Source organism: Notamacropus eugenii, chromosome 2, assembly GCF_028372415.1.
Source record: "Notamacropus eugenii isolate mMacEug1 chromosome 2, mMacEug1.pri_v2, whole genome shotgun sequence".
Classification (NCBI taxonomy): Eukaryota; Metazoa; Chordata; class Mammalia; order Diprotodontia; family Macropodidae; genus Notamacropus; species Notamacropus eugenii.
Window position 1 is genome coordinate 444,924,162 of NC_092873.1, and position 23,302 is coordinate 444,947,463.

The window sequence follows — 23,302 nt, forward strand, 5'->3', positions numbered from 1 at the left end:
TGTGCTACCTACTTACCTGGGGGATATCACATTCTTATCAAAGATATTTTATAGAAAAATTCTTTCACAGTCAACTGTTTTACTTCTAATTCTAGTTGTATTTTGTTCACATAAAAATTGTTCAAATATATATATATATACATATATGTATATGTCTGTAATTGAATTTACTTATTTTTTGTTATAATCCTAATGCCTTGTTCAATCATTTAGTACTTAGTGACAGATATGAATGGTAGCTGATCTATTTGCCTGAATTTTTTTTCATAGTACACCCTTTTATATTTAGGTCATATATTCATTTTGCATTTGATGGGGGCAGTGTAATAGTAAGCTAGTATTCTAAATTTTATTTCTGCTATACTGCTGACACATACTAGCTGTGTAATCCTTGTCAAGTCACTTGACCTCTCATTGGTCAAGCAGTTCTATAAGACTATGAGTTGCAGAGAAGGTGCTACCTTGTAAAGATAGAGGGAACCTCTTTGTGAGTTTCATGTGCCAATAAAATTACAGGGCCAGTTTCTATCCCTACTACATATTGGCTAGACTTATGTGGTCATCCATACTTGTTATGAAAAGTCATTAAAAAAATTTCATCACTGACCCAAATAGCAAATGCCTTAAACTGCTCCTTAGAGATTGTTTTTAGCCAAGCTTTGACTTAGTCTTTCGACTTTATTAATGTCAGTCTCTTATCAGTGTCAGTTTGTGTCTTACTAAACATGTGCACAGTGACATGGAGTTCTGCTTTTGATTAGAGAAGAATTTGGACAATAGGCACATTTTAATTTTGCCTAGATCCATAACAGTAGCTTTGATTTTAAAATGCAACACAATGTGGTTATTCTTTTTTTTTAATTAAAAGAGAGAAAAAGGGAAATTATCTGCTGCCAGAGCAGTAATTTTGACAGGGAATTTTTAATATGTTTGAATTGGATGGGATACCATAAGCTTTTGTTTTTTGACAAGAAAGAAGATAAAAGAGCAGATGGAAGAAATGTAAATACACTTCTTTATTAGCGTTCAGGCATCCAGTGATTCTTTTTTATTATTACTAATATTTTGATTATTTTCAGTTGTGAAATTTTAGATTCACTAAAGTTTTATACTTGAAAAAGAAGCCCAAATATGAGGCTACATGTTCTGAAAGGTATTTGAGATCTTTCTAATATCATAGGATCATAGTTATCATATGTTTAGAGATGGAAGTGACATTCAAGGTCATCTAGTCCAGTTTCTTCATTTTGCAGATATAGAAACTGAGTAGCAGAGATTCTGCAGGAAAGGTATCAGAGTCATGATTTGAACCTATATTCCAGACCCAGCATTCTTTCCTTGCACCACAGTGCTGATTGTCTTATTTTCAATAATATTAAAAATGCAATGATCAAAAGCCAGGAGGATCACACTCATCTAGAGAATGTGTTATGATGATGGAAGAGGATGAGATTCAATTAATTAAGTACTATGTTGCCATTAGTGTGTGCTATGGACTGGCAATAAATGTAAAGAAAACATATCTTCATTTATATATATATGTGTGTGTGTGTATATATATTACATATATATGTTTGTATACGTATATATATAAAATGTAGTGTGTGTGTGTGCATATATATATATGTACATATACACATGCTAGAAGCTTTGAGAATGTTTTATGCATTAACTGACCTTTATTACAAAGTTCATTCAATATTTTTAGTAACTAAAGCTTCTAGTGTGATTTATAATATTATGTGTGTGCATACACTCATGCATGCATAGATACTTCTAGATCTGTGATTTTAATAGTATCAGGAATTCACCATGAGAAAATTTCCTTTACTAATGTAGATAAGCAGATATTTCAAAATTTATAGTCTTTAGTGTTACCTGGGGGCTTTTGAGATTATATGACTTGCTCAGGGTTACAGAGTTAAAGTTTATCAATCAAGACTTGAACTCATGTTTACCTGACTCTGAGATTAGTTGTCTTTACATTCTAAGTAACTTTATCTTTTGAGGTCTGACATAGACCTATCTATTTACAAATTAGTATGAATAGCTAGCTAGCTATAACATCCAACATTTATGTAGTGGTATAAGGTCACTTTAATGTCCCATTTCACTGATTCTCCTAATAGCCCTGTGAGATAGTTGCTATTATTATCTCCATTTTATAGATGAAGAAACTGACCTCAAGAGGTTAAAGAGCTTACTGAGGGTCACACAGTAACTAAAACAAGTGAGATTCCAAGTTAGGTTTTCCTGACTTGAAAAGTCCAGCATTCTATGGTTTATGCTATACAGTCTGCTTATTGACTATGTTAATAGTTCACACCTAGAGAACTATTCTTCATCTGATATTACTTCAAGACCAGTGTTGCTTCATGTCAATGAGTAACCAGACCCAGTCTAAAGGCCACTTTTGCAATAGCTATTGAGATAAGTGTTTGCTACCACTGTGCTCTCCAACCAATATGGAACAGGGGACTGACTCCTTGAAATGCTGAATGCTAATTCCTCTCTGACCAGGGAATGAATATAAATAGATCAATAGTGATGATATTACCTTTGTAAAGAAGTTCTTCATTGTCTTTGAGATCTGTTCTAATTTTTTTTTTCTGTTAACCTTATTAAAGATAAATTTTATACACACAGAGATATCTATATCTAACTGTCAATCTTCATCTCTCTATCTATCTATCATCTGTCTATCTATCTATCTATCTATCTATCTATCTATCTATCTATCTATCTATCTAATCTATCTGTCTGTGTATCTGTCTATGTATCTGTCTATCTGTCTGTGTGTTTCTATCTATCTATGTATCTATCTATCTATAGTTTATCATGGAGTTTTCGTTGGTAGTCAGCCAGCTCTTAAAAGTCACTTCAAAAGATCAGATTCTACTATGCCCTATGAGATAGCTCTCATAATTAAAGGGGGGGGAGGGAAGGAAAAGGGGAGAGAGAGACGAGAGAGAGAGAGAGAGATTTGATACCCTCAAACTGTCCAATGTATTATAATAGAGAAGCCTTTGAGGAAAATACAAATTTAATAGACATTAGCTTTTACAAATTAAAAATATATTACCTTAAAGTTATTCACACCTAGAAAACTTAAGAAGTATTTTTACATTATGTTGCCTGACTTTAATTAATAGTCATTGCCAGCTCAGAGAAATTTTTTTCCAAATGCTATTTCCTCTACATGACTCAGATATTACCCTATGCAGGAAAAGTCATTTCAGTTCATGAAACATTCAGGTGTTTTTCACTCAGTATTAATACTATATGAATTTTTGCTATCAGTAACAAATCAAAGGCTTTTTATTCATGTGTACCATGCACTATAAGAGATCTCTACAAAGTTATCTATTTTCCAGATAGTTTAGACTCAGGATTTGGTTTTGAAAAATAAAAAAAGAGAAGTGGATTCTGTTAAGAAATCAAATCAATAAAGATAGGACACTGGGTTTGCTTAGCATCTAATTTTCCCAGTATCAAAAAGTAGGATTTCTAATTCTAAATAGGTTATATTGAATGTTGGACTTGGTTATTAGACTTAGGATTTCAAATACTGTGTTAAAACTCTGCTTCAGACTTTTACTAACTGGGTGACTGGACAATTCTTCAGCCTCATTTTCCTTATTTGTAAAGATAACAATAACATTTATCTTAAAGAGCTTATGTGGACACTATATAAGAATACATATAGGTGTATTGCTTTATAAATCTTAAAGTATTGTTTAAATATGAACTATAAAAAGATGAAGGTGATAATTATATTAAAGATGATCAAGTAAACATCTACAGTGTAGACAAATCAGAGAATTCAGCCTTAAAAGACCATGTGCATAGCCTCCCTTAAAGCATTCTGGAAAACATTAAATCACCTGAGATGAACATGGATTTTATGCTGTCTAAATTTTGGGGTCTGGATTTGATCCCAGCAGGTAACTTTAACTTTTATGTGTAGTTTATGTAACCTGTTAGACTCATATTTTTAAACCTTTAGGTTATTGAAATTCATCTCCTCCACAGAGCTATTCTACAAAGGTTTCTGAATATTTGGGTACTGTAGGTTCTAAATATCAATCAATATATTCTACTTAGAGTTGAATTTTTGACATGTTTCTTTTAGGCTTTTTTGAATGTAATTTGAATTTGAAACAAACTGATTTTTTTTTCTTTTTTGTTAAAGGTCTAAGAATACGCTTGTTCAATTTTTCCCTCAAGGTATTAAGCTGCTTATTATATATAATTCGAGTACTTCTGGATCCTCCACCACAAGGAAATAAATGGTAACTTTTTTTCCTTTGCCCTTGCAAATTATTTCATTGATTTCTTATGAAATGGATTAAATACGGTATTATCACTTTGTGCCATTTGGAATTTTAGTCTCACAGAGAGAGAAAGTATCTTTTGGAAATAAATTAATTTGATCTAGTTTTCAGGCATGATGTAACAGTAACTATTGTGGTTTTTCTTATATGTTTCTCGTTATTTGTGGAATGGGTGTATGTGTCTGACCTTTGATTTTATCCCTGTGGGGAACTCTTGTTTGCAAAACTTAGTACCTAGAGCACTGATTTATTAAAATGACTGACCCCTAGTCACACAGCTAGTGCAAGTCTGAGGAAGGGCATGAACCAAGACTTCCTTAAGTCTACCCCTCTCTCTACTTTCTTGTTCTTTCTTCTACTCATTTAATAGAAGATGTAAGAGGTCTAAAAAAAGCTGAAACTGTCTATCTTTGCTCAGTCTTCTAAGGTTCATAGAAACTGAACTCTAGCTCTTCTTACATAAATTTTTACTGCTCCACAGAAGTATGCCCTAAATCTTTGTTAACTTGAAAGAGCCCAATATCTTAAGGGTCCTTGAACCACTATATGATTAACTTATCTACACTTCAGGGGTGTCTCTTCACTGATGTTCTCATCTTTGCAGTTTCTCTCCATAGGGTGGGTTCCCGTCCTTTGAAAAGTCCAAGCCCAACCTTTGTTAGTCTTATTTATATCTTTATCCACTTATCTTCTTGCCCACTGCCCTGTGGCTTAATTCCAGTTAACTCACGGTACTGTTTCTGACCTCTGATTTCTAAGCTGGGCACAGAAGAGACACTTAAAATGTTTCCATCTCACTTTTAATATGAGTATCAGGATTACAGAATTAGATTTATTGTTGGGAACTGATCTCCTCTATCCACTTCATTTTACAGATTAAGGTACTAAAGCCCTAGAAGTTAAATGACTTTGCCCAGGATCACATTGGTAGTGAGTCATAGAGCTAAGCCTTAAACCCTGGTCTCTCAGTTGTTTTGTTTTCCCCCTCTAGCATGAAGTCCCTAATTAGTTTAAATGAATCTCAAACTGGGAAACATAAAGGATATGAATATTTTGGACTTCTAAATAGGATCAAAAATAAGCTGGGCCTATTAGAGCATAAGTTTATTGTGCATAAGGACTATAATTTTTTTAATCATCATATTCCCCAATACTAAGCAAAAAGTCTCACATAATAATAGTCATTCAATACCAGTCTGGTGAATTGAATTGGATCTCTTCACCTAAGTCTTTGGATTTAGTTTATAACTTTTCATCTGTTAAATGATAGGTAGTTCTTATTATCTTCTTAAATTATCAAACTGTTGGTTTATACAGCATAAATTAATGCTCTTTTCTGATTCTCATATCTTTTTGAAAATTCTTTCTCAGTATTTGTTGGATCATTGTTCACATCCTCCTGAGTATGACTATATACTTGGGCTCTATATGTCAGACCTATTATCTCTCTCTCTCTCTCTCTCTCTCTCTCTCTCTCTCTCTCTCTCTCCCTCCCTCCCTCCCTCTCCCTCTCCCTCTCCCTCTCCCTCTCCCTCTCGCTCTCTCCTCTCCTCTCCTCTCCTCTCCTCTCCTCTCCTCTCCTCTCCTCTCCACTCCTCTCCTCTCCTCTCCCCTCCACTCCTCTCCTCTCCTTGTGATCTCATTGACTTCCTTGGATTCATCTATCATCTCTATGCAGATGATTTGCAAATCCACATATCCAATCCTCAGTTGTCTTAAGCTCTGGTCTGACCTTACCAGTTGACCAATGGACACTTTTACCCGGATAACTCATAAACATCTCCAATGAAAGAAGTTCCGGATTTGGAGTTAGTGTAGTTTTGGTTAAATTTTGTTATGTATTAATTCTATAATAAAGAAGCAAGTCAGCTCTTTGTATTTCATTTTATTTGTAAAATGAGGTGTTAGGACTAGAGTCCCTTAAAGTAACAATTCTGTGATCCATCTTTATAAGAACTAATTTTATTTCCTTTTCATTATAACTTCCTTGTTCCTATCAAGGGTGCCATGATCCTTCTACTAACTAGATTCATAACCTCACACACAACTTTATTCTCTCTTACTCTGCCATATCTAGTCATTGCCAAGACTAATTCCAGAGCATCTCTTGTATCCGTCCCCTTCTCTCCCTTGTGATATTTTGTCTAGTCTATTGCAATAGCTTTCTAACTGGTCTCCCTGCATTCAGTCTTATCCACCACATAGATGGCCATGTGTATTGCCAATACAATATTCACTGTACTGGTGGTGACTATGAATATGACAGAGTAGTTCTCAATTGCCAAATATAAAAGATTCTCCATATAGAAGACAGAAGAAAAACATTTATTTAAATACTAGAAAGCCAAATCCCAGAATCAGAAAGCAAAATCTGTCATGGTGACCAAGAAGTTAATAAACATGATCACAGCAGGGGACAAAGCCATTCTCAAACCTCCCCTCCCTCAGTCAGAGCCTTCTCACCATTAACTGTCATGCTGTGTCAGCTGGCCTGTCTTGGTTGGCTATCCCCTCTGACCTGACCTTGCTTACTTACTTCCTCCCAGTTCCACTCCACCCTTCCTGTTCTGCTTCTTCAGCAAGTTCCTCCTACTGTATGTGACTTAGGCTTCCAGGTGATTTAAGCAGATCATATGGGCCTATTAATTAATGAGAAAGATCTTTTCATTTAAATTATTATTGCATTCAACCCCAAGATCTTTCATATTCATTACATAGGTTGATGGGACAACTAGTATTTCAAGCACCCCATTTTTATTCCCCCTCAACAAATGAGGCCCAAAATCTTGGTATAAGGTGCGAAGGTCTCTTCTTCAACGACTACTTCCTGCTGAGACTGGATGTAGAGCTGTCCCTAACCCAAGAGGTCCCACTGAGAGATGAGTTCTTTAGCTGGCATCTGGAGTTTGGTCAACTTCAGGTCCAGAGATGACAGATCACCTGTCATGGATAGGATGTAACATCCAGCTTAAGTGATCAGGGATCTGCAAGTGGAGAGTACTAAGCTTATAGGAAACAAATCTAAAAAACAAGTTTAACAGACGAAAAGTCAAAGAACAAACAAATGAACAAGCAAATGAAAAGGAATCAATAACCAGAAGCAGGGTAGATATAGGGCCAGCTGTGGTTCTGGAGGACATAAACCCACTATCACAGACTCATTCATGGTAGAATATATTAGTTAAGGGTACAATTTGGTAATCATCCTCTACTGAATAAACAGCAGTTACATTGTTATCTTTTCCATGTGCTATAATTTCTGCAGTCTTTGGAACATTGTCTGGCTACCCATACCTTAGCTCCCAAATTTTATTTTATCAGTAGAACCCAATTCTTCTGTTCCTCTATTAGTTATTTTAGAAGGAGGCTAAGTTTTCATAAGCAGTCCTGTTTCACAAGGACTAATAATCGCTTGAACTATTCGATCATTTTTTACAAAACTGTATGGGTCTATCACCTAAATTTTGGAATGTTATAACAATTTCTCCTTGATAATTAGAATCTATCACTCCAGTCAATATATGTATTCCTCGAGCTGCTAATCCTAATCTGAGCTGGGGTTTGGCCAACTTTCTGTTCTCCCTGAAGGTACCAGGAACTTAGATACAAGGGTTCAGCAGGATCTGTAGGGGCAGTTCTTACTACTCTATTTTGTCTAGTATCAAGTCCCTTTTCTCGGTACATTCTGTATAGTTCATTAGTTGGAATACCATCTATGCTTCTAAAATCTACCCCTGATCTCAATAGAAGAGGAAACAATTCTCTCCTTGTCATTTTTTTTTCTGATTTTGAATCCACTAGCTATTTACTCTTTTCTCTCTAGCAATGTTGTCTTTTCCTCAGTCTCCTAAGTCACCTAACTGTGAAATCTTGTCCAGCACCTCTGAAAGAGGGTGCCCTATTTCCTCAATTATTAGAGTCAAAATCAAGTGCTTAGAAATAGGAGGAGCCGTCTTCACTATTATATTCCTATGGGAAACTGCAAAGGGAGTATCATATTATGCATCTGCATTCCCAATCATTACGGCAGTTTTCATTACCTCCTCCTTTAACTTTCTTATACAGTCCCTAAGTGAATACCAGGGTCTATCTCCGCTGGGCTACATGGAGTCAGTAGGATATTGCCTACTGCAGCCTTCTGCAGCCAAAGCTAACAGATTATATGTATTGCTACTTCCTTGCATATTGTAATCTCTAAAAATTTGCTATACAAAAAGATTCTGACTCATATCTATAAATTTCAGTCAGTTGATGGGATCTATAGCTATTCCTCCTGCTCTGTCAGTCATCACCGATTCTCATCATCCAAGATAGTGAACCAATTCAAAATTTCTGTGACCTCCTGCTGAGTAAAATCCTCAATTTCCCTAAACATTGAGTTACCTCCTTGGTTCTCCTGTTTCTGCCTCACTGTTGGGTATGCTTCTGACTGAGAAACTTTTTCCTCTAAAATTATTTCACTTCCTTTGTCACTGTGGCAACTAGGCTGGGTTTGTACAAAGGTCAGATGTGTGTTTCTTTTGTTAGCCTGAAACTTCTGAGCTAAATGAACAGCCTTTCCTTCTGCCTGAGACACAACACCCCCACCCCCCGCAGACTGTTCTTGTGAAGTAGAGGCCAAAGGATGAGAATTCCCATGCAAAAACTAGCTAACTCTTTTTCCATCTGAATTTTTTCCTGAAGCATTTCATCTCTGTTTCTACACATAATACGATGAAGTCATTAATAAAATCCAGCCTCTCCTACTTACCGCTGCCAACTCCTTCTCTGGTCTTCTTGATATTCCTTGCAAACACTTTCCAAATCTCCAGGTTCCCCCCTCCTGTAATCTTGCTTCCCAGTTTTCATAGGGTTCAGTGCAAGGAATATGGTAAATCATCCCATCCTGGAATATTAATATCTTCCTCTAAATCCCTTCTGCCTCTAAATAGAGATTTATACCTTGCGATCCTATTTGTGATGTGAAATGTATTGCCAAGGCAATATTCACAGCATGGTGGTGACTATGAATATGCCAGTGTAGTTCTCAATCACCAAGTATAAAAGGCTTTCCATATAGAAGGCAGAAGAAAGCATTTATTTAAACACCAGAAAGCCAAATCCCAGAACCAGAAAGTAAAATCTGTCATGGTGATCAAGAAGTTGATAAACATGATCACCGCAGAGGGCAAAGCCATTCTCAAACCTCCCCTCCCCCAGCTAGGACTTTCTCACTATCAACTGTCACAATGTTTGAATCTCAAACCTCCCCTCCATCAGCCAGGGCCTTCTCACTATCAATTGTCACAATGTTTCAGTCTCAAAACTCCACTCCCCCAGCCAGGGCCTTCTCACTATCAATTGTCACAATGTTTCAGTCTCAAACCTCCCCTCCCTCAGCCAGGGCCTTCTTATTATCAGCTGTCACAATGTGTCTGTTAGCCTGTGTCAGTTGGTCTTGTTCTCTCCTCTCTGACCTGACCTCACTCACTCACTTCCTCCCATTTCCACTCTACCCTTCCTGTTCTGCCTCTTCAGCAAGCTCCTCCCACTACATGTGACTTAGGCTTCCAGATGATTTAAACAGATCATATGGGCCTATTAATTAATGAGAAAGATCTTTCCATTTAAATTACCATTAAACCATATTGCTTCCTTGAACAGTAAGCTTTAGTGACTCCCTAGTACTTCTAGATTAAAAATGAATGTCTAATTTTGGCTTTTAAATTCCTTCCCATTATGGTTCCAGACTTTCTTTCTAGGCTGATTACACATTATTTCCTTTTACATAGTCTGTACTCCAGCCAAACTAGCTTACTTGTTGTTTCCTTTACATGAGTTACATTTCTTTATCTGCTTCCAAGGCTTAACACAGCCTGTCTTCCATGCCTGGCATATTCTTCCTCCTCATCTGCTTTTATTGGAATCTCTAGTTCCCTTCAGGGTTTGGCTCTAATACTGCGTCCTTTGTAAAGCCATTTTTAGTTAATGTCTTCTCTATCCTCAGAATAATTTTGTATGTGTTTGGATTTACTTATCTGTGTACATCTTGCTTTTCTCAAGTGGAATATAAGATGCTTGAGGGCAGAGGTTTCATCACTTTTGTCTTTGTAACCATAGGCCCTAATACAATAGTGGTAAATTATAAGTACTTACATGCTTGTCAAATTGAATATAACTAATTAATTATTAGTAAAGATTCTTGATGATTGATTTCGAATTAAATATTTTAAAATAAACTCATTTGTATAACATTCTGCCACAGAATATTTTTTTAAATGACAAATTTCAGTGAAATAATTATACCATTTTTCTTTCTGCTAGTCAGTCTATCAATGTATCACCTAAAGTATTTAGGGACCTGTCTAGGTCCCTTTTCAGGTTGTTACCAGCAGAAGCTGTCAAAATTGACATTATGTAGATGTCTGCTGTTACTGCCTACAGGAAACATCTGTTTATGTTAAGTACATTTTTTTTAACCCCTGACTCTAAATCTGTGACTTCCTGTGGGAGCCAGGGATTCTTATGAGTTCTGTATTAGAACCATTTATGTCTTTATATAGTTCCAACCATAGAAATGGGGCTCCAGGGTGTAGGAATATATTTGTATGGGGAACATTTTTGAATAATAGCAACCCTCAAACAATCAAATGTATGTGATATATGTGCAGTATTATAACTATACATTATGCTATTTATCTGTATTTGCTTTTAATGGAAAGATTACGCAGAATAGAAAAAAGTGAGTGTTTCTGTAGAGTGAAACTATATCCCATACAGCCTTATCCTAGCACTATAAAGGCCTATGACTGAAGATAACAGGACAAAATTAGGGAGATATGGATGCTGAAAATCTTTCCTAGTTCTCCCCTTGCTCCAGCTGCTTCATTTGCATATGAATAATATAATAACTTTGTTCATTTTGTACACTATGGTTCCATTAACACAGCCAAAGATCATATTAACTTTTTTCACCAAGTCACATTGTTGATTCACATTTAATTTTCATCACATTAAAATTCTCATGCCTTTTTCACTTGAAGTGAAGTCTAGGGACATCTCTTCTATAATCTCCTTATGAAGTTGAACTTTTGAACCTGATGAGGAACTGGAGCTTTAATCCTAACAAATTTTATCTTATTACAGTCAAGCAACACGCATTTAATAAATGACTGCCATGTGCCAGACATTGTGCTAAGTATGGAGACACAAAGAAAAGGAAAAGACAGTCCCTGCTCTCAAGAAACGCATAGACTAACAGTAGAGACAGCATGAAATAACTATGAACAAAAAATGTTACATACAGGACAAATGAGAGATAATCAACAGAGGAAAGTCACTAGCATCAAGATGGATCAGGAAAGGCTTCTTAAAAAGGTCAGATTTTAGGTGGGAATTGAAGGAAGCCAGGAGAGCCAGGAAAGAGAGAGGAAGGAGAGAATTCTAGATATGGAGAACAGCCAGTGAAAACACCCAGAGCTGATCAGTGGTTTGTCCTGTCATTGCCGGAACTGCAAGGAGGTCAGTATCACTGGATGTTAAAGTACGTGGGGGTGAGTAATATGTAAGAAAACTGAAGAGTTAGGAGTGAGCCAGGTAGCAAAGGGTTTTTTGAATTCCAAACAGGCTTTTATATTTGATCCTGTAGTTGATAGGGAGCCATCAGAGTTTATTGGGCAGGGGTGGTATGATCAGACTTGTGCTTAAAGATTACTTTGACAGCTGAATTGAACATGTACTGGTGTGAAGAGACTTGTGTCAGGGAAACCAAGAAACAGACTGTTGAAATAATTCACATGTGATATGATGAGACCCTGTACCAGAATTATAGAATAGAGGAGAAAAGGTGGTATATACAATAAATGTTATGAGGACACAAATTGAGATGATATGGCAACATGTTGGATAGGAGGTAAGTGGATGATAGAGTAAGGAATGATGAGCACACATATGTCTTGACCCTAGATAATTGTGAGGATAGTGGTGATAGTGATAAGGAAGTTACCAAGATTTGAGGAAAGAGGATGGAAATAATGAATGCAGTTTTGAACTTGTTGAGTTTAACATATTATGTGATATGTAGTTTGAAATGTCCAGTGGGTGGTAGGAGATGTGAGACTGGAGATCACAAGAGAGTTTAGAGCTGGATAAGTGGATTTGAGAGTCATTAACAAAGATGATAAATGAATCATGGGAGATAATGAGATCACTAACCAAACTAGTAGAGAGGAAGAAGAGACCTAGCCCTGGGGGACACCCATGAGTAGTAGTGTGACCTGATTGAGGATTCAGCAAAGGAGACTGACAAATCAAATGAGAACCAGGAAAGAGGAATGTCCTAAAAACCTATGGAGAGATTCTCAAGAAGAGGGTTATTACAGTTTTAAACGCTACAGAAAAGTCAAGAAGGATGAGGATTGAGAAAAGGCCATTAGGTTTGTTAATTAAGAGATCACTGGTAACTTTGAAGAAAACAATTTCAGTTGAATAATAAAGTGAAAAGCTAGACTATAGAGAGTTAAGAGGAAGGAGAGGAAAGGAAATGTACATATGGATTATAGATGGCCTTCTCAAGGCATTTAGCCTCAAAAGGGGAGATAAGATACTGGATCATAAGGAGGATATAAGGATCAAGTGCAGGTTATTTTAGTATGGAGGAGACATGGGCACGTTTGTAGACTGTAGGGAAAGATTCAGTAGTGAAGGAGAGATTGAAGAAAAGTGAAAGAGGAGCAATCTTCTGGGAAAAAGATGGGATAAAATAGGAACATTTGTGGATATTTGCCTTGGCAAAGAAAAGGGCTGAAGAAGAAGGTAGTTGCAAAAGGTACCTGCATCATATGAAATGAGGAAGAAGAACTGAGGAGGAACTCTCAATAAATGACTTCAATTATAAGTCAAATATGTGGCAAGATTCTTACAGGAAAAAGTAGGGGAAAGGGAGCTATGGGAAGCTGGAGAAGGGATGAAAAAGTTTTGAAAAACTGCTATGATGAATGGAATTTTGAATCAACAAGAGTTTTTTAAAAAAATAAATTGCCTTTCTGTAGTGAGGGCCCAGTTAAGATTATGTAACATAAATCTGCAGTGGACTCAATTAGCGTGTTTTGTGATTTTTTTTCACCTTCATTCAGCAACACATGAGTGCGATCAAAAAGAGCAGATGTTGAGAGTAATCTAAAAATGGTGCTTGGCAAGCCAAGATAAATGATATAATTAGTAGGCAAGAGAGCAGAAAGAGGATAGTGTAGAACTGAATTTATTCACTGAAGGGTCAAGGTGGGGAAGGGAAGAGAGTGTAGATTGTATAGCAGTGATGGCCTGGGAAAGAGCTAAGGATTCAAGGATTCAAGGATTAGAGGTCATATGAGGACAAAGAAGATGCTTTGGAGTTGAAAGGCAGAGATAGAGGTGGAATGATAAGAGATTTTGATCAAATGAGGTGACTTTATAATTTATGAACATGGAAGGGGTTCATGTGTGGGTGATGGCAAAATCATAGATAAAACCATCTCAATGTGTAGCTGAAGTGAGGTGGAAGAGAACTGAATAAGTCACAGGAATTGAATAAGCTGAGCAACTAGAAAGTTATAATCTTTGAGGGAGCATTAATATGTATGTTGAAGCCCTGTAATATGAGAGAAGGAATTGGAAGAGGAGAGACTGTGAAACAGGCACTAAACTCATTGAGGAAAGAAGGGCAGTGGCCTGAATGCCAATAGACAGTAACTACCTGAATTTGGATTGAGTGGTAGATATGGATTGAGTGAACCTTAGTCTAATCTGAAGAAAATTTTTTTTGTCCCCATTTAGTTATCTAACATGTCATTTAAACCTCACTTGTGAGTCATTCAAAGATTTGAGAAACATACCCTTCATATATTCATCCAAATCATTGATAAGTATCTTCCATACCAAAGATAAAGCCATGGGACACTTCATTAGGAAATTCCTTCTTGGCTCACATGGGTCCACTGGTGACCATTTTTTGGATTAGACTAATCAGGTCTGAGTGAATCTAAGCGTGCTCACATATAGCCCTCATCTTACCAACTCCCATTACTGGATAATGTGTTGAGGTAAAACCTGTCAGTTGTCTTGGTCCTAGGGAACAGGAATACTATATCCTCAGCCTTTCTTGGATGTGCCTTATGAATTGATGTTACTCTGATATATTTTATTTTAAATCAGTTATTCTGACTAGTAATTACCATTTAGGATCAAAGAATCATAAATATAGAGCAGAAAAGAACCTTAGTAGTCATCTTATCCAACCTCTAATTTTACACATATGATTCCCCCAGATACCCAAAAAGTCAGTGACGTGTTCAAGATATAACCATAAGAAGTAGGATTTAACACCAGGTTTTTCAACTCTAGAGTCAGCATTTTCCCCAAGATCATAAAAATCAGTGATTTCCACTTGAACACTGTTAGCAAACTGTATTTTTAATAATACATTCAAGTGTTTTACTAAATGGGATCTCCATCACCCAAGTAAGGATGAATCCATTTTTCAAAGATTGTTGACATTAGTTCAGCAATCACATCTTCAAAGGTGTCATTCTCCTGGGAATGCAATTCATTTTATGCTAGAGAGTTTTGCTTATCAAGGACAATTAGGTGTTTTCTTACTCTCACCTTTTATTATGTGTTTCAATATTTTATTAGCTATTTACAATCTGTACTTTCCATCCTGAAGCTCTTTTTTCTTTGTAAATAAAAAAAAAAGCAATATTAAATTTGATTTTCTTAAATTTCATTGCAAGATTCATCCATTTTGGGGTTTTGCTTTCTTAACATTACTTTAGGACTATGTAATTTGATCAAAATAAATTCTACAAGCATTTATTAAGTGCCTATCAGCTAGTCAAATAGAATTTATCACAAGTGCAAGTAACTGTAACAGGGTGGAGAGACAAATATATGCCAGTCCCTGCCCTCAAAAATTTCCCTTTCTACTTATATTTGACCACTTTTGTTCATCTTCATTTATTTATCTTTTAAAATCAGAGGTGATCAGTAAATTTCCTGTAGTCCCACAATCATCTCATTGAAATAATGTGTTGTGTCATGAGAATTTTCCTCTTGAGAACCTTACTGACCTGACTTGCTCTGTAGACATCTAGTCGAGAGAATGAAACCTATGCCCAGTATACCCAGTCTCTGAACACTGAAATTTACTTTCTCTAAATGTATGTCTGGCTTCAGATGTTGCCAACTGTCTCCATCATTATCTGTCATGAATTCAAAGAAGGCATCAGTACTTCCTCATAAAACTCTTATCACTTCTACATCTATAACTAAATCTGGTCAGATTTCTGGTCAGATCAGGTTCATTATAGTAGTTCCCCTTATTGGCTACTTTGCTTTTAGCTGAATGAGATACATCCACAGCAAATACTTAAACATCTGGAGTCTCCCATTACTACTATATCTTGATTTTATGCCAACTTTATGATCAACTCATCACCCATTTCTCCTTTTTAACTTGATCTTATAGTTATTATGTAGTCATTTCAGTTGTGTCCAGCTCTTTGTGATACTGGAGTGATTTGCTAGGTCCTTCTCTAGCTCATTTTTACAGATGAGGAACTGAGGCAAATAGAGTTAAGTCAATTGCCTAGGGTCATACAGCTAGTAAGTATCTGAGATTGGATTTGAACTCATGAAGTTGAATTCCTGATTCCAAGCCCAGTGCTCCATCCACTGTACCACCTAGGTGCTCTGATATTACAGTTGTTGCCATAATGATATAACTCCTATTGCTTGCTCCATTAATCTTCACCCAAAGGCATTCTCTCTACTGCTTTTCATATATAGCTGTTAGTATAGTACCTGGCACATGGTAGGTGACTAACAAATGTTGATTGATGCTTTTTCTCACATAAATATATCTTTTTGATACATAATAATGTTCCAGTTATTTTTCACTTTCCTTTCCATTAGAATAAGGCATTTCTTTTCTTTTGTGATATTCAAGTAATAATTAAGATTTACTCAAGTATCAGTGATAACCTATAATGTAGGAATTGTGTTCTTTCATTAAGATATCTACTTTACTTTGTTTATTACCCATACATTACACATTTAATCACAAACTTATAAAGCCATGAGTATTATTATAAGCCATTTTATTGTGTTTCCTTCTGATAATTATTGGCTTCTTTCTATTAATATTCTTTTTACATGTAGAACTTGCCATTCTCTGACGTGTCTCTCTAAGCAATCATGCATGTTCAGTTTCTCTCACCATCCATTTTTAGTTTAAGGTCCTTATATAGGAGAAGTCACAAATGTAACAATTTCTAACAATGGTTTATTCATTTCTCCTTTTCTTTTTTATGTTTCATATCCCACAGTCTTCCAGCACATTCGGATTCTTTATTGGTTTGCCGGGCTTTTCTTTCTCTTTGTTTTTCTCTGAATCACTATGTCTTCAAGAAATGTCAAGATAGCTATCTTTTGGAATAAGCAGGGCTGTCATGCAGAAAAGCAATTAGACTTATTTTACTTGTCCCCAGAGGAAAGAACTTTGGGCATTAGGTAGTAGTGGCAGAGAGACATGTTCAGGCATGTTGTAAGGACTTCTGGTGAAATGTATGGGCCCTTCTTAGAATAATTTTACCTTTTAAAAAAATTCATCATTGAAGGAAATGACAGAATTAAATTATAAATTAGTGAAAGTAAAATGTAATTTTTTTCACCCTCCGAGTTCATAGACACCATCCCCTAAAATCTTTCTATTGTCCATGTTTCAAAAATGCCTGTTATACAAGTTATATACCCAAAACTATATGAATAAGTGGGAATAGCTTAGGGGAATCAGAAAAGGCCTCTTGAATGAGCTGATCTTTGAAGGGATACAGAGGATCCAAGAGACAGGGGGGTGATGAGGGAGAGGATTATGGATTTGAGTTACAGGCTGTGCAAATGCATAGCAACAGGAATTGGAACATTTTGTCTGAGGAATAGCAAACAGGAAAGTTTGATGGAATACCCTTTATGAGGGAGAGTAGCATATAAAAAGCTGATATAAATAGGCTTGAGACAGATTAAACAGGGCTTTAAAAATCAAATAGAGGACCTTATACCTTAATGTAAAGATCATGAGAAGCCACTGAAAAGTTCTTGAACAGAGGAGTGACATAGTCAAGTTTCTACTTTAGCAACATTACTTTGCCCACTATATAGAGGATGAATTGGAGAGGGAAGAGACTAAAATAATTAAGTGGATATTGCAATAGTTTGGGAAAAAGAGAGTGAGGGCCTAGATGAGGGGTGGGGAACTTGCAGCCTCAAGGTCACATGTGGCTGTCTATGTCCTCAAGTGTGGCCCTATAACTGAATCCAAACTTCACAGAACAAATCCCCTTAATGAAAGGATTTGTTCTGTAAAAGTTGGGCTCAGTCAAAAGACCACACCCAGGAACTTAGAAAGCCAATGTGGCAGGTGCTCCACCCCTAGTCTAGACTAAAGTACTTACAGTGTGTGGGCTTTGCAGGGAGAGTCTCTGAGTGGAACCACTTCCTTAGGGTCTTTGTAAAAAGAATGGGTGAAGAGACAAAGACATTTTGAAACATACAGGAGTGGAATTAACGGATGTGTTATTTCAGATAGCTTTTATCTTCTTGTGAAGATGGAGCCACAGTCTCCTTTTGAGAATATTCAGAGCAAGAAAGTTCTGAATATGAACAGGACAGGACTGGGGGTGGAATTTTGAGGAATGTGAAAAAAGGTTTGGGAAAACTCCTGTGGTAAAAAGACAAGGCAGTGAAAAGTTTCACTTGGAGGGAGATTGATTATAGTGCCAGTACTGTCAAAAAAATAGTCCTGGAAGAGATTGTCAAGAGAATATTTAGCATTTGAATTCTGAGTGTCTAAGAGGACTTAATAATATGAAACTAGGTAGACTGCATCTCTCAATTTCTTAGCTAAAACTTCTTAGGGAACTCTAACTTTTATTGTTAGAAGACTTATTGCATCTAGGGGCACTTAAAACTTTAAACAGTTGTCCACATACATTGTTTCAGGAAGCCAAACATTCAGGTTTTTAATATCATGTTAAACAAATGATCTGGGTATCTGAGTAATTTCTGTGTTTCTTGCAGATGTTTCACCATTAAGTAGACCCATTTCTAAAGGCAGTCAGTTTATTTCACATATAAGACTGAACCTTTCAAGAAGATATTAAAATATAGAGTCCAGAGTAATATTCATATCTCATGGTCATCAAAATTGATTTTAAATATTTATTGATTTGTAAAGACCGTTAACTTTTCAGTCAGTGACCAATAATTCAGAATTGAACTGTAATGAAAATTCTACTAATAGTTTGGGAACAAGCAGAGCATAAGAGCTGGTAAAATTTGCATTCATTGAAACCTTGGAAATGAGCAAAGTTCTATACAATTAACATTTCTATGATGTCATTTAACAAATTATATATATTTGAAAAATTAAGTTATTACAATTAGAAAGAAATATCTAACAAAATAGCTTTAGATTCTATTTTGAATAAAAATGTGCTATTGGTGCCCGTATTGGTTAATGAAAAATAGAAGTGGGTTGGATGGGTCCACTTAAAATTAATGAGTCTAACTCAGCAAAGAGAATTATTTAATTATGGCTTCTGACATAGTAAAACTGTAGATGTTCAGTGTAGCTTTGTTGTATTATATCCTGTCTTTGAGGAGTCATGAATTGAAATGAAAATCTTGCAAGCACAAACAAGTTTCAAGATATGAATGGACTTTCACTGCCAAATGCATGAACTTATGACAACAACTAGATAGAATACACTCAGTTCTTGAAGTCTCTGTAATGTAAAAATTCATTGATAAAAGGGGACAAGGATAGGTACTGGACTTTTGATTGCATTAGTATAGGGAATTCCTGGAGAGAAAAGTCCTTCTATCAATGCAGTTTTGCACATTCTCTGAAACTTGTAGTATTAAAATTTTGACTAGACCACTGAGAGTTTTGTGACTTGCCCTGAATCACACAGCTGTTATATGTCATAAGTAAGATTTTTAAAAATCTAATGAAAGAGAAAGAAAGCCTAATTTAAGTAGTGCTTGGTAAATATTAGTCACTATACTTTTCAATGAGTTTAATAAAAATTCACATTTTTCCGAAATATTTACATTTTCTCACATTTAAGTCAGTGTCCATTGGGAAGTTTGTTTTATCATATTTTTGACTGATGTACTGTAAATAAACTTTAGAATAATAAAATTTCTGAAAGTATATTTTAAAAAAATTTATACCTATCTGTTGTATCATCATTTGATCCAAAGAATGAAAAAAAGCAATTCAGCAAAAGTAACCAACATATCAATCAAGTTTGACAATCTTTGTACTGTACTCATAATTCCACTCCCCACTTCCAACCTTTTCAGAGAATGGAGGGAGTTCATTTTCTCATCTTTTCTTTATGATCGAACTGAAAATATATTTTAAACTCTTGATTCTCCATGAGGATTGAACATAATTTTGATTGAAAAGGTATTTTATTCTTTTGGTATTTCATTCTTTTGGTATTTCAAATGATTATCACAAATTTGTGGGAATAATTTTTAAGATTATCTATCAGGCGTTACCAAAATGAACAAATGAAGAGATTACAAATGTGTTATTTTCAGTAGAAAATAAGCACTTTGAAGGCAGTCTCACATAGTAGAAAGAAAGTCTTTAAGTCATAAAAATACTGTGTTCACCTTCTGCTTCTTACACCTATTAAATGTGTGACCATGGACAAGTTGCTTAACCTTCCAGTATCCACAAATTAAATCTCTAAAACCATGTTATGATAAATTTCTCATCTACATTAGTGCACGGAGCTTCCATACTGGTAGTTACATATACTAATGAAATCATGGGTCTAGACTTCTTCACCCCCTCATAAAAAACAAAAAAACAAAACCTCAGACTCTAGCACAGTGCTTTGCATATAAGTACGTGTTAGGTTCAATTAAATTTCCTACATCAGAAAGAACTATAGTAGTAGCCTACATTTTTTTTTTTTTTACTTTTACTACATGGTCAGATGGAAAACTCACTTGTATAACTATCAGAAAATAGAACAAAACCCTGCTGTTTTGTAGTTGAAATATGTGGAACAACAAATTTTATAAAAGAACAGATTTCTTAATACATTCCATAAATATTTATCAAACAACTTTTAGATGAAATGTGCTAGTTGTTATGTATAATGGAATGATATTTAATGAAGTTCCTGTCTTTAATGAGCTTATCATTTAATAGAGTAGATAATAAAGACACACAAATCCCCACAATACAAGGCAATGTAAGGTCGTAAAAACAAAGGGTAGAAACAAAGTGCCTAAGGAAATCAGAGGAATAGTATTACACCCAGCTGGGATGTTGTAGGCTGCTTTGGGGTTAGAATTAGAGACAGGCATAGCTACTGGAATGAGAGTCCGTTTTAGGTCAGGAAGTTGCCAACAAGTTTGCCCTGGTCATCTTCTGGCTGTCCATTTTTCTGTACTTCCTACCCAATTTTCATTTCCACCTTTTGCTCTGAGAACAGTAATCAAATTAAAGCTAAAATTATTTTTAGATAGGCTCCATCAGTTGTCTGCCATATTTCTTCAGTCACCATATTGATGTGATTTCTGTTCACTACTCCCCTGTATGTGTTGACTATTGAAATGTAATCTCTTTGAAGGTAGAGACTGTCTCACTTTTGTATTTATCTCCTTAGCACTTAACGGAGTGCATGGAATGGCAATTGATTTTTTTATTCATTCATTGACATTGATTTATAGGTAAATGACTCGACTTAAAATCCTGGAGGTGCTACTGCCTACATATATGACCTCTGGCAAATCAGCTCACTCTATTGGGTCACACTTAAATGATGGGGGTTGATAAAATCATCTTTTAGAATCCCTAAGGTCCTTGAAAGTTTAAAATTTATCATTCCATTTATTTTTTTCTCCAAAAGTTTTTTTTTGTTGTTCCCTTGATTTTCCAACAAAACTTTTCTTTAATATTATGAATTATGCTCTTAAAAAAAGATTTAGTATCAACATACTGAGTGTCAAGTGACAGTTTCTTAGATCTTCTGAGTGGAAACCCTGATCTCCAGAAATGACTCAGAGAGGTATCCAAGGAATTGCAGAAGGGATGCAGATGCTTATTTGTCTGAAGCCATCTGTTTTTCAAGCTTCCTTGCCCAGGTAGAGCTAAGGATTTCAGCTGTTGATGACATGGGCTGATTGGAGAAGGTTTTAGTAGAGAGATGACATTTAGTAGAGAGATGAACTGAACCTTGCAGAGTGGATAGAACTTTGATAAGCAGAGATGAAGTTTGTCATTTGAAGTAGAAAGAACAAAATTGAAAGGGGTGTGGGGATAGAACATTGAAAAATAGCTTTAGGGAATGGATGATAGATTGTCTATCAGGCTAGAATTTAGATTTTTTTGTAAGGGAATGATGGGAAATAAACCTTGAAAAGTAAATCTGGATTTTGAAGGATTTTGAACACCTGAAAAATAAATTTGTATTGTATTCAATAATATTTGCTAGAGATTCTTTTATATGCTATGTTATTTGTTTCTCACAATAATCTCAGGGAGAAGGTAGTATAAAAATGGTATCCTCATATTGCAGGTGAGAAAAAAAAATAATGGAGGTTAAAGGACGTATGCTTTGTTCAGCAATTAGTAGTGGCTGATCCTGGTACCAAATGTAGATATTTTACCTCCAAATCCTGTACACGTCCCAGTATGCCACAAGGCAAAGAGGAACTATTAAAATGCAAACCATTTGCTTTCTATGTTCTGTGGAGACTAGGTGGCCACTGAGGTCCATTCTCACTCCCCCTCTCAAATTCTGATTCTCTGATTCTCCAAAGTTTTTTTGAGTACACCAGTGGTAAGATCAAAGCAATGCTTTAGGGAGATTATTCTTCCTGCCGGATGAATAATGAACTGAATAACTATCAACTGAGAACATTAACGTTCTAAGTTAATTGAAAACTGAGCAGCTACTTTTAACATTTCAATCATCAGAGAAACTACAGGGTTTTCTATATCATTCTAACAAACAACATTTAATGGAAGGCCAGAAAAACAGGTTCAGATCACAGGGATGACTCTTAAAAATCCAATTAACTTCTAAGAATGAAGTTTTTTTTTTAAGTTATATTAGAACAGATAATTACATATTACGACATAATATGTAGTGATACACAACTGTGGTAGATTACATTTATGGAGCACTTTACAAAACTATAAATCAACAAATCTGTGAAGTTAGGTATCATCTGAATTTGAAGAATTTAAAAGTTAACTTCTTATTATTACTATATTTCTTGGTAGAGCCAGGCCAGGGCATTATTTTGACCCTAAGTTCTAGTGCTGTTTATAGTATACCCCAATGTTCTTCAATAACATTACTTCCCAGCTAAACCACTTTCAATCATTATTAAGATGCTTACTTTTATAGTAACAGTAATGAATTTTACCTATGCATGTTCTCACATACATTTTTATTTTAAATATTTTTTTTATTTTCTCCACTTAAATGTAAAAACAAATTTTAACATTTATTGTCTTTTTTTAAAGTCTTGAGTTCCAAATTCTATCCTTCCCTCTCCTCCCACTCCCTGAGACAGTAATCAATCTGACATAGGTTACAAATCTCCAATACTTTATGGCATAACATGGGTAACATGAATTGCCAGGGCTAGTAATACAGACCACACCCTATAACAAAGCAATTGACCGATAGGGATGAGCACTGGACCTGTGATTTCATTGGTATTGAGAATTTACAGCTGTGGAAACTCCCTCGACCAAGGTAAAGTATAGAGATGATAAAAATAGGGGTGAACATTTTCTGCAACATAGCAATAAGATTCTAAGAGCACCTAGAAGTTAGGTGGCTTGCTCAGGGTTCTACAGCCAATGTATGTCAGAGATAAAACCCACTCTGGCCCGCTAAGATTTTTTCAGTAGT

At 35.6% G+C, this 23,302-nt stretch overlaps 1 protein-coding gene across 8 annotated transcripts in view; it reads left to right on the forward strand.

The window, feature by feature from the left end:
• The window catches only part of KCNT2 (potassium sodium-activated channel subfamily T member 2), a 528,526-nt gene that overhangs the window by 164,471 nt on the left and 340,753 nt on the right, over positions 1-23,302 (forward strand). For all 8 annotated transcript variants that reach the window (XM_072648322.1, XM_072648328.1, XM_072648323.1 and 5 more), the window contains exon 3: positions 4,193-4,292. In XM_072648322.1, the coding sequence (XP_072504423.1) occupies positions 4,193-4,292 (100 nt within the window). The remainder of the gene's footprint in view (positions 1-4,192; positions 4,293-23,302) is intronic.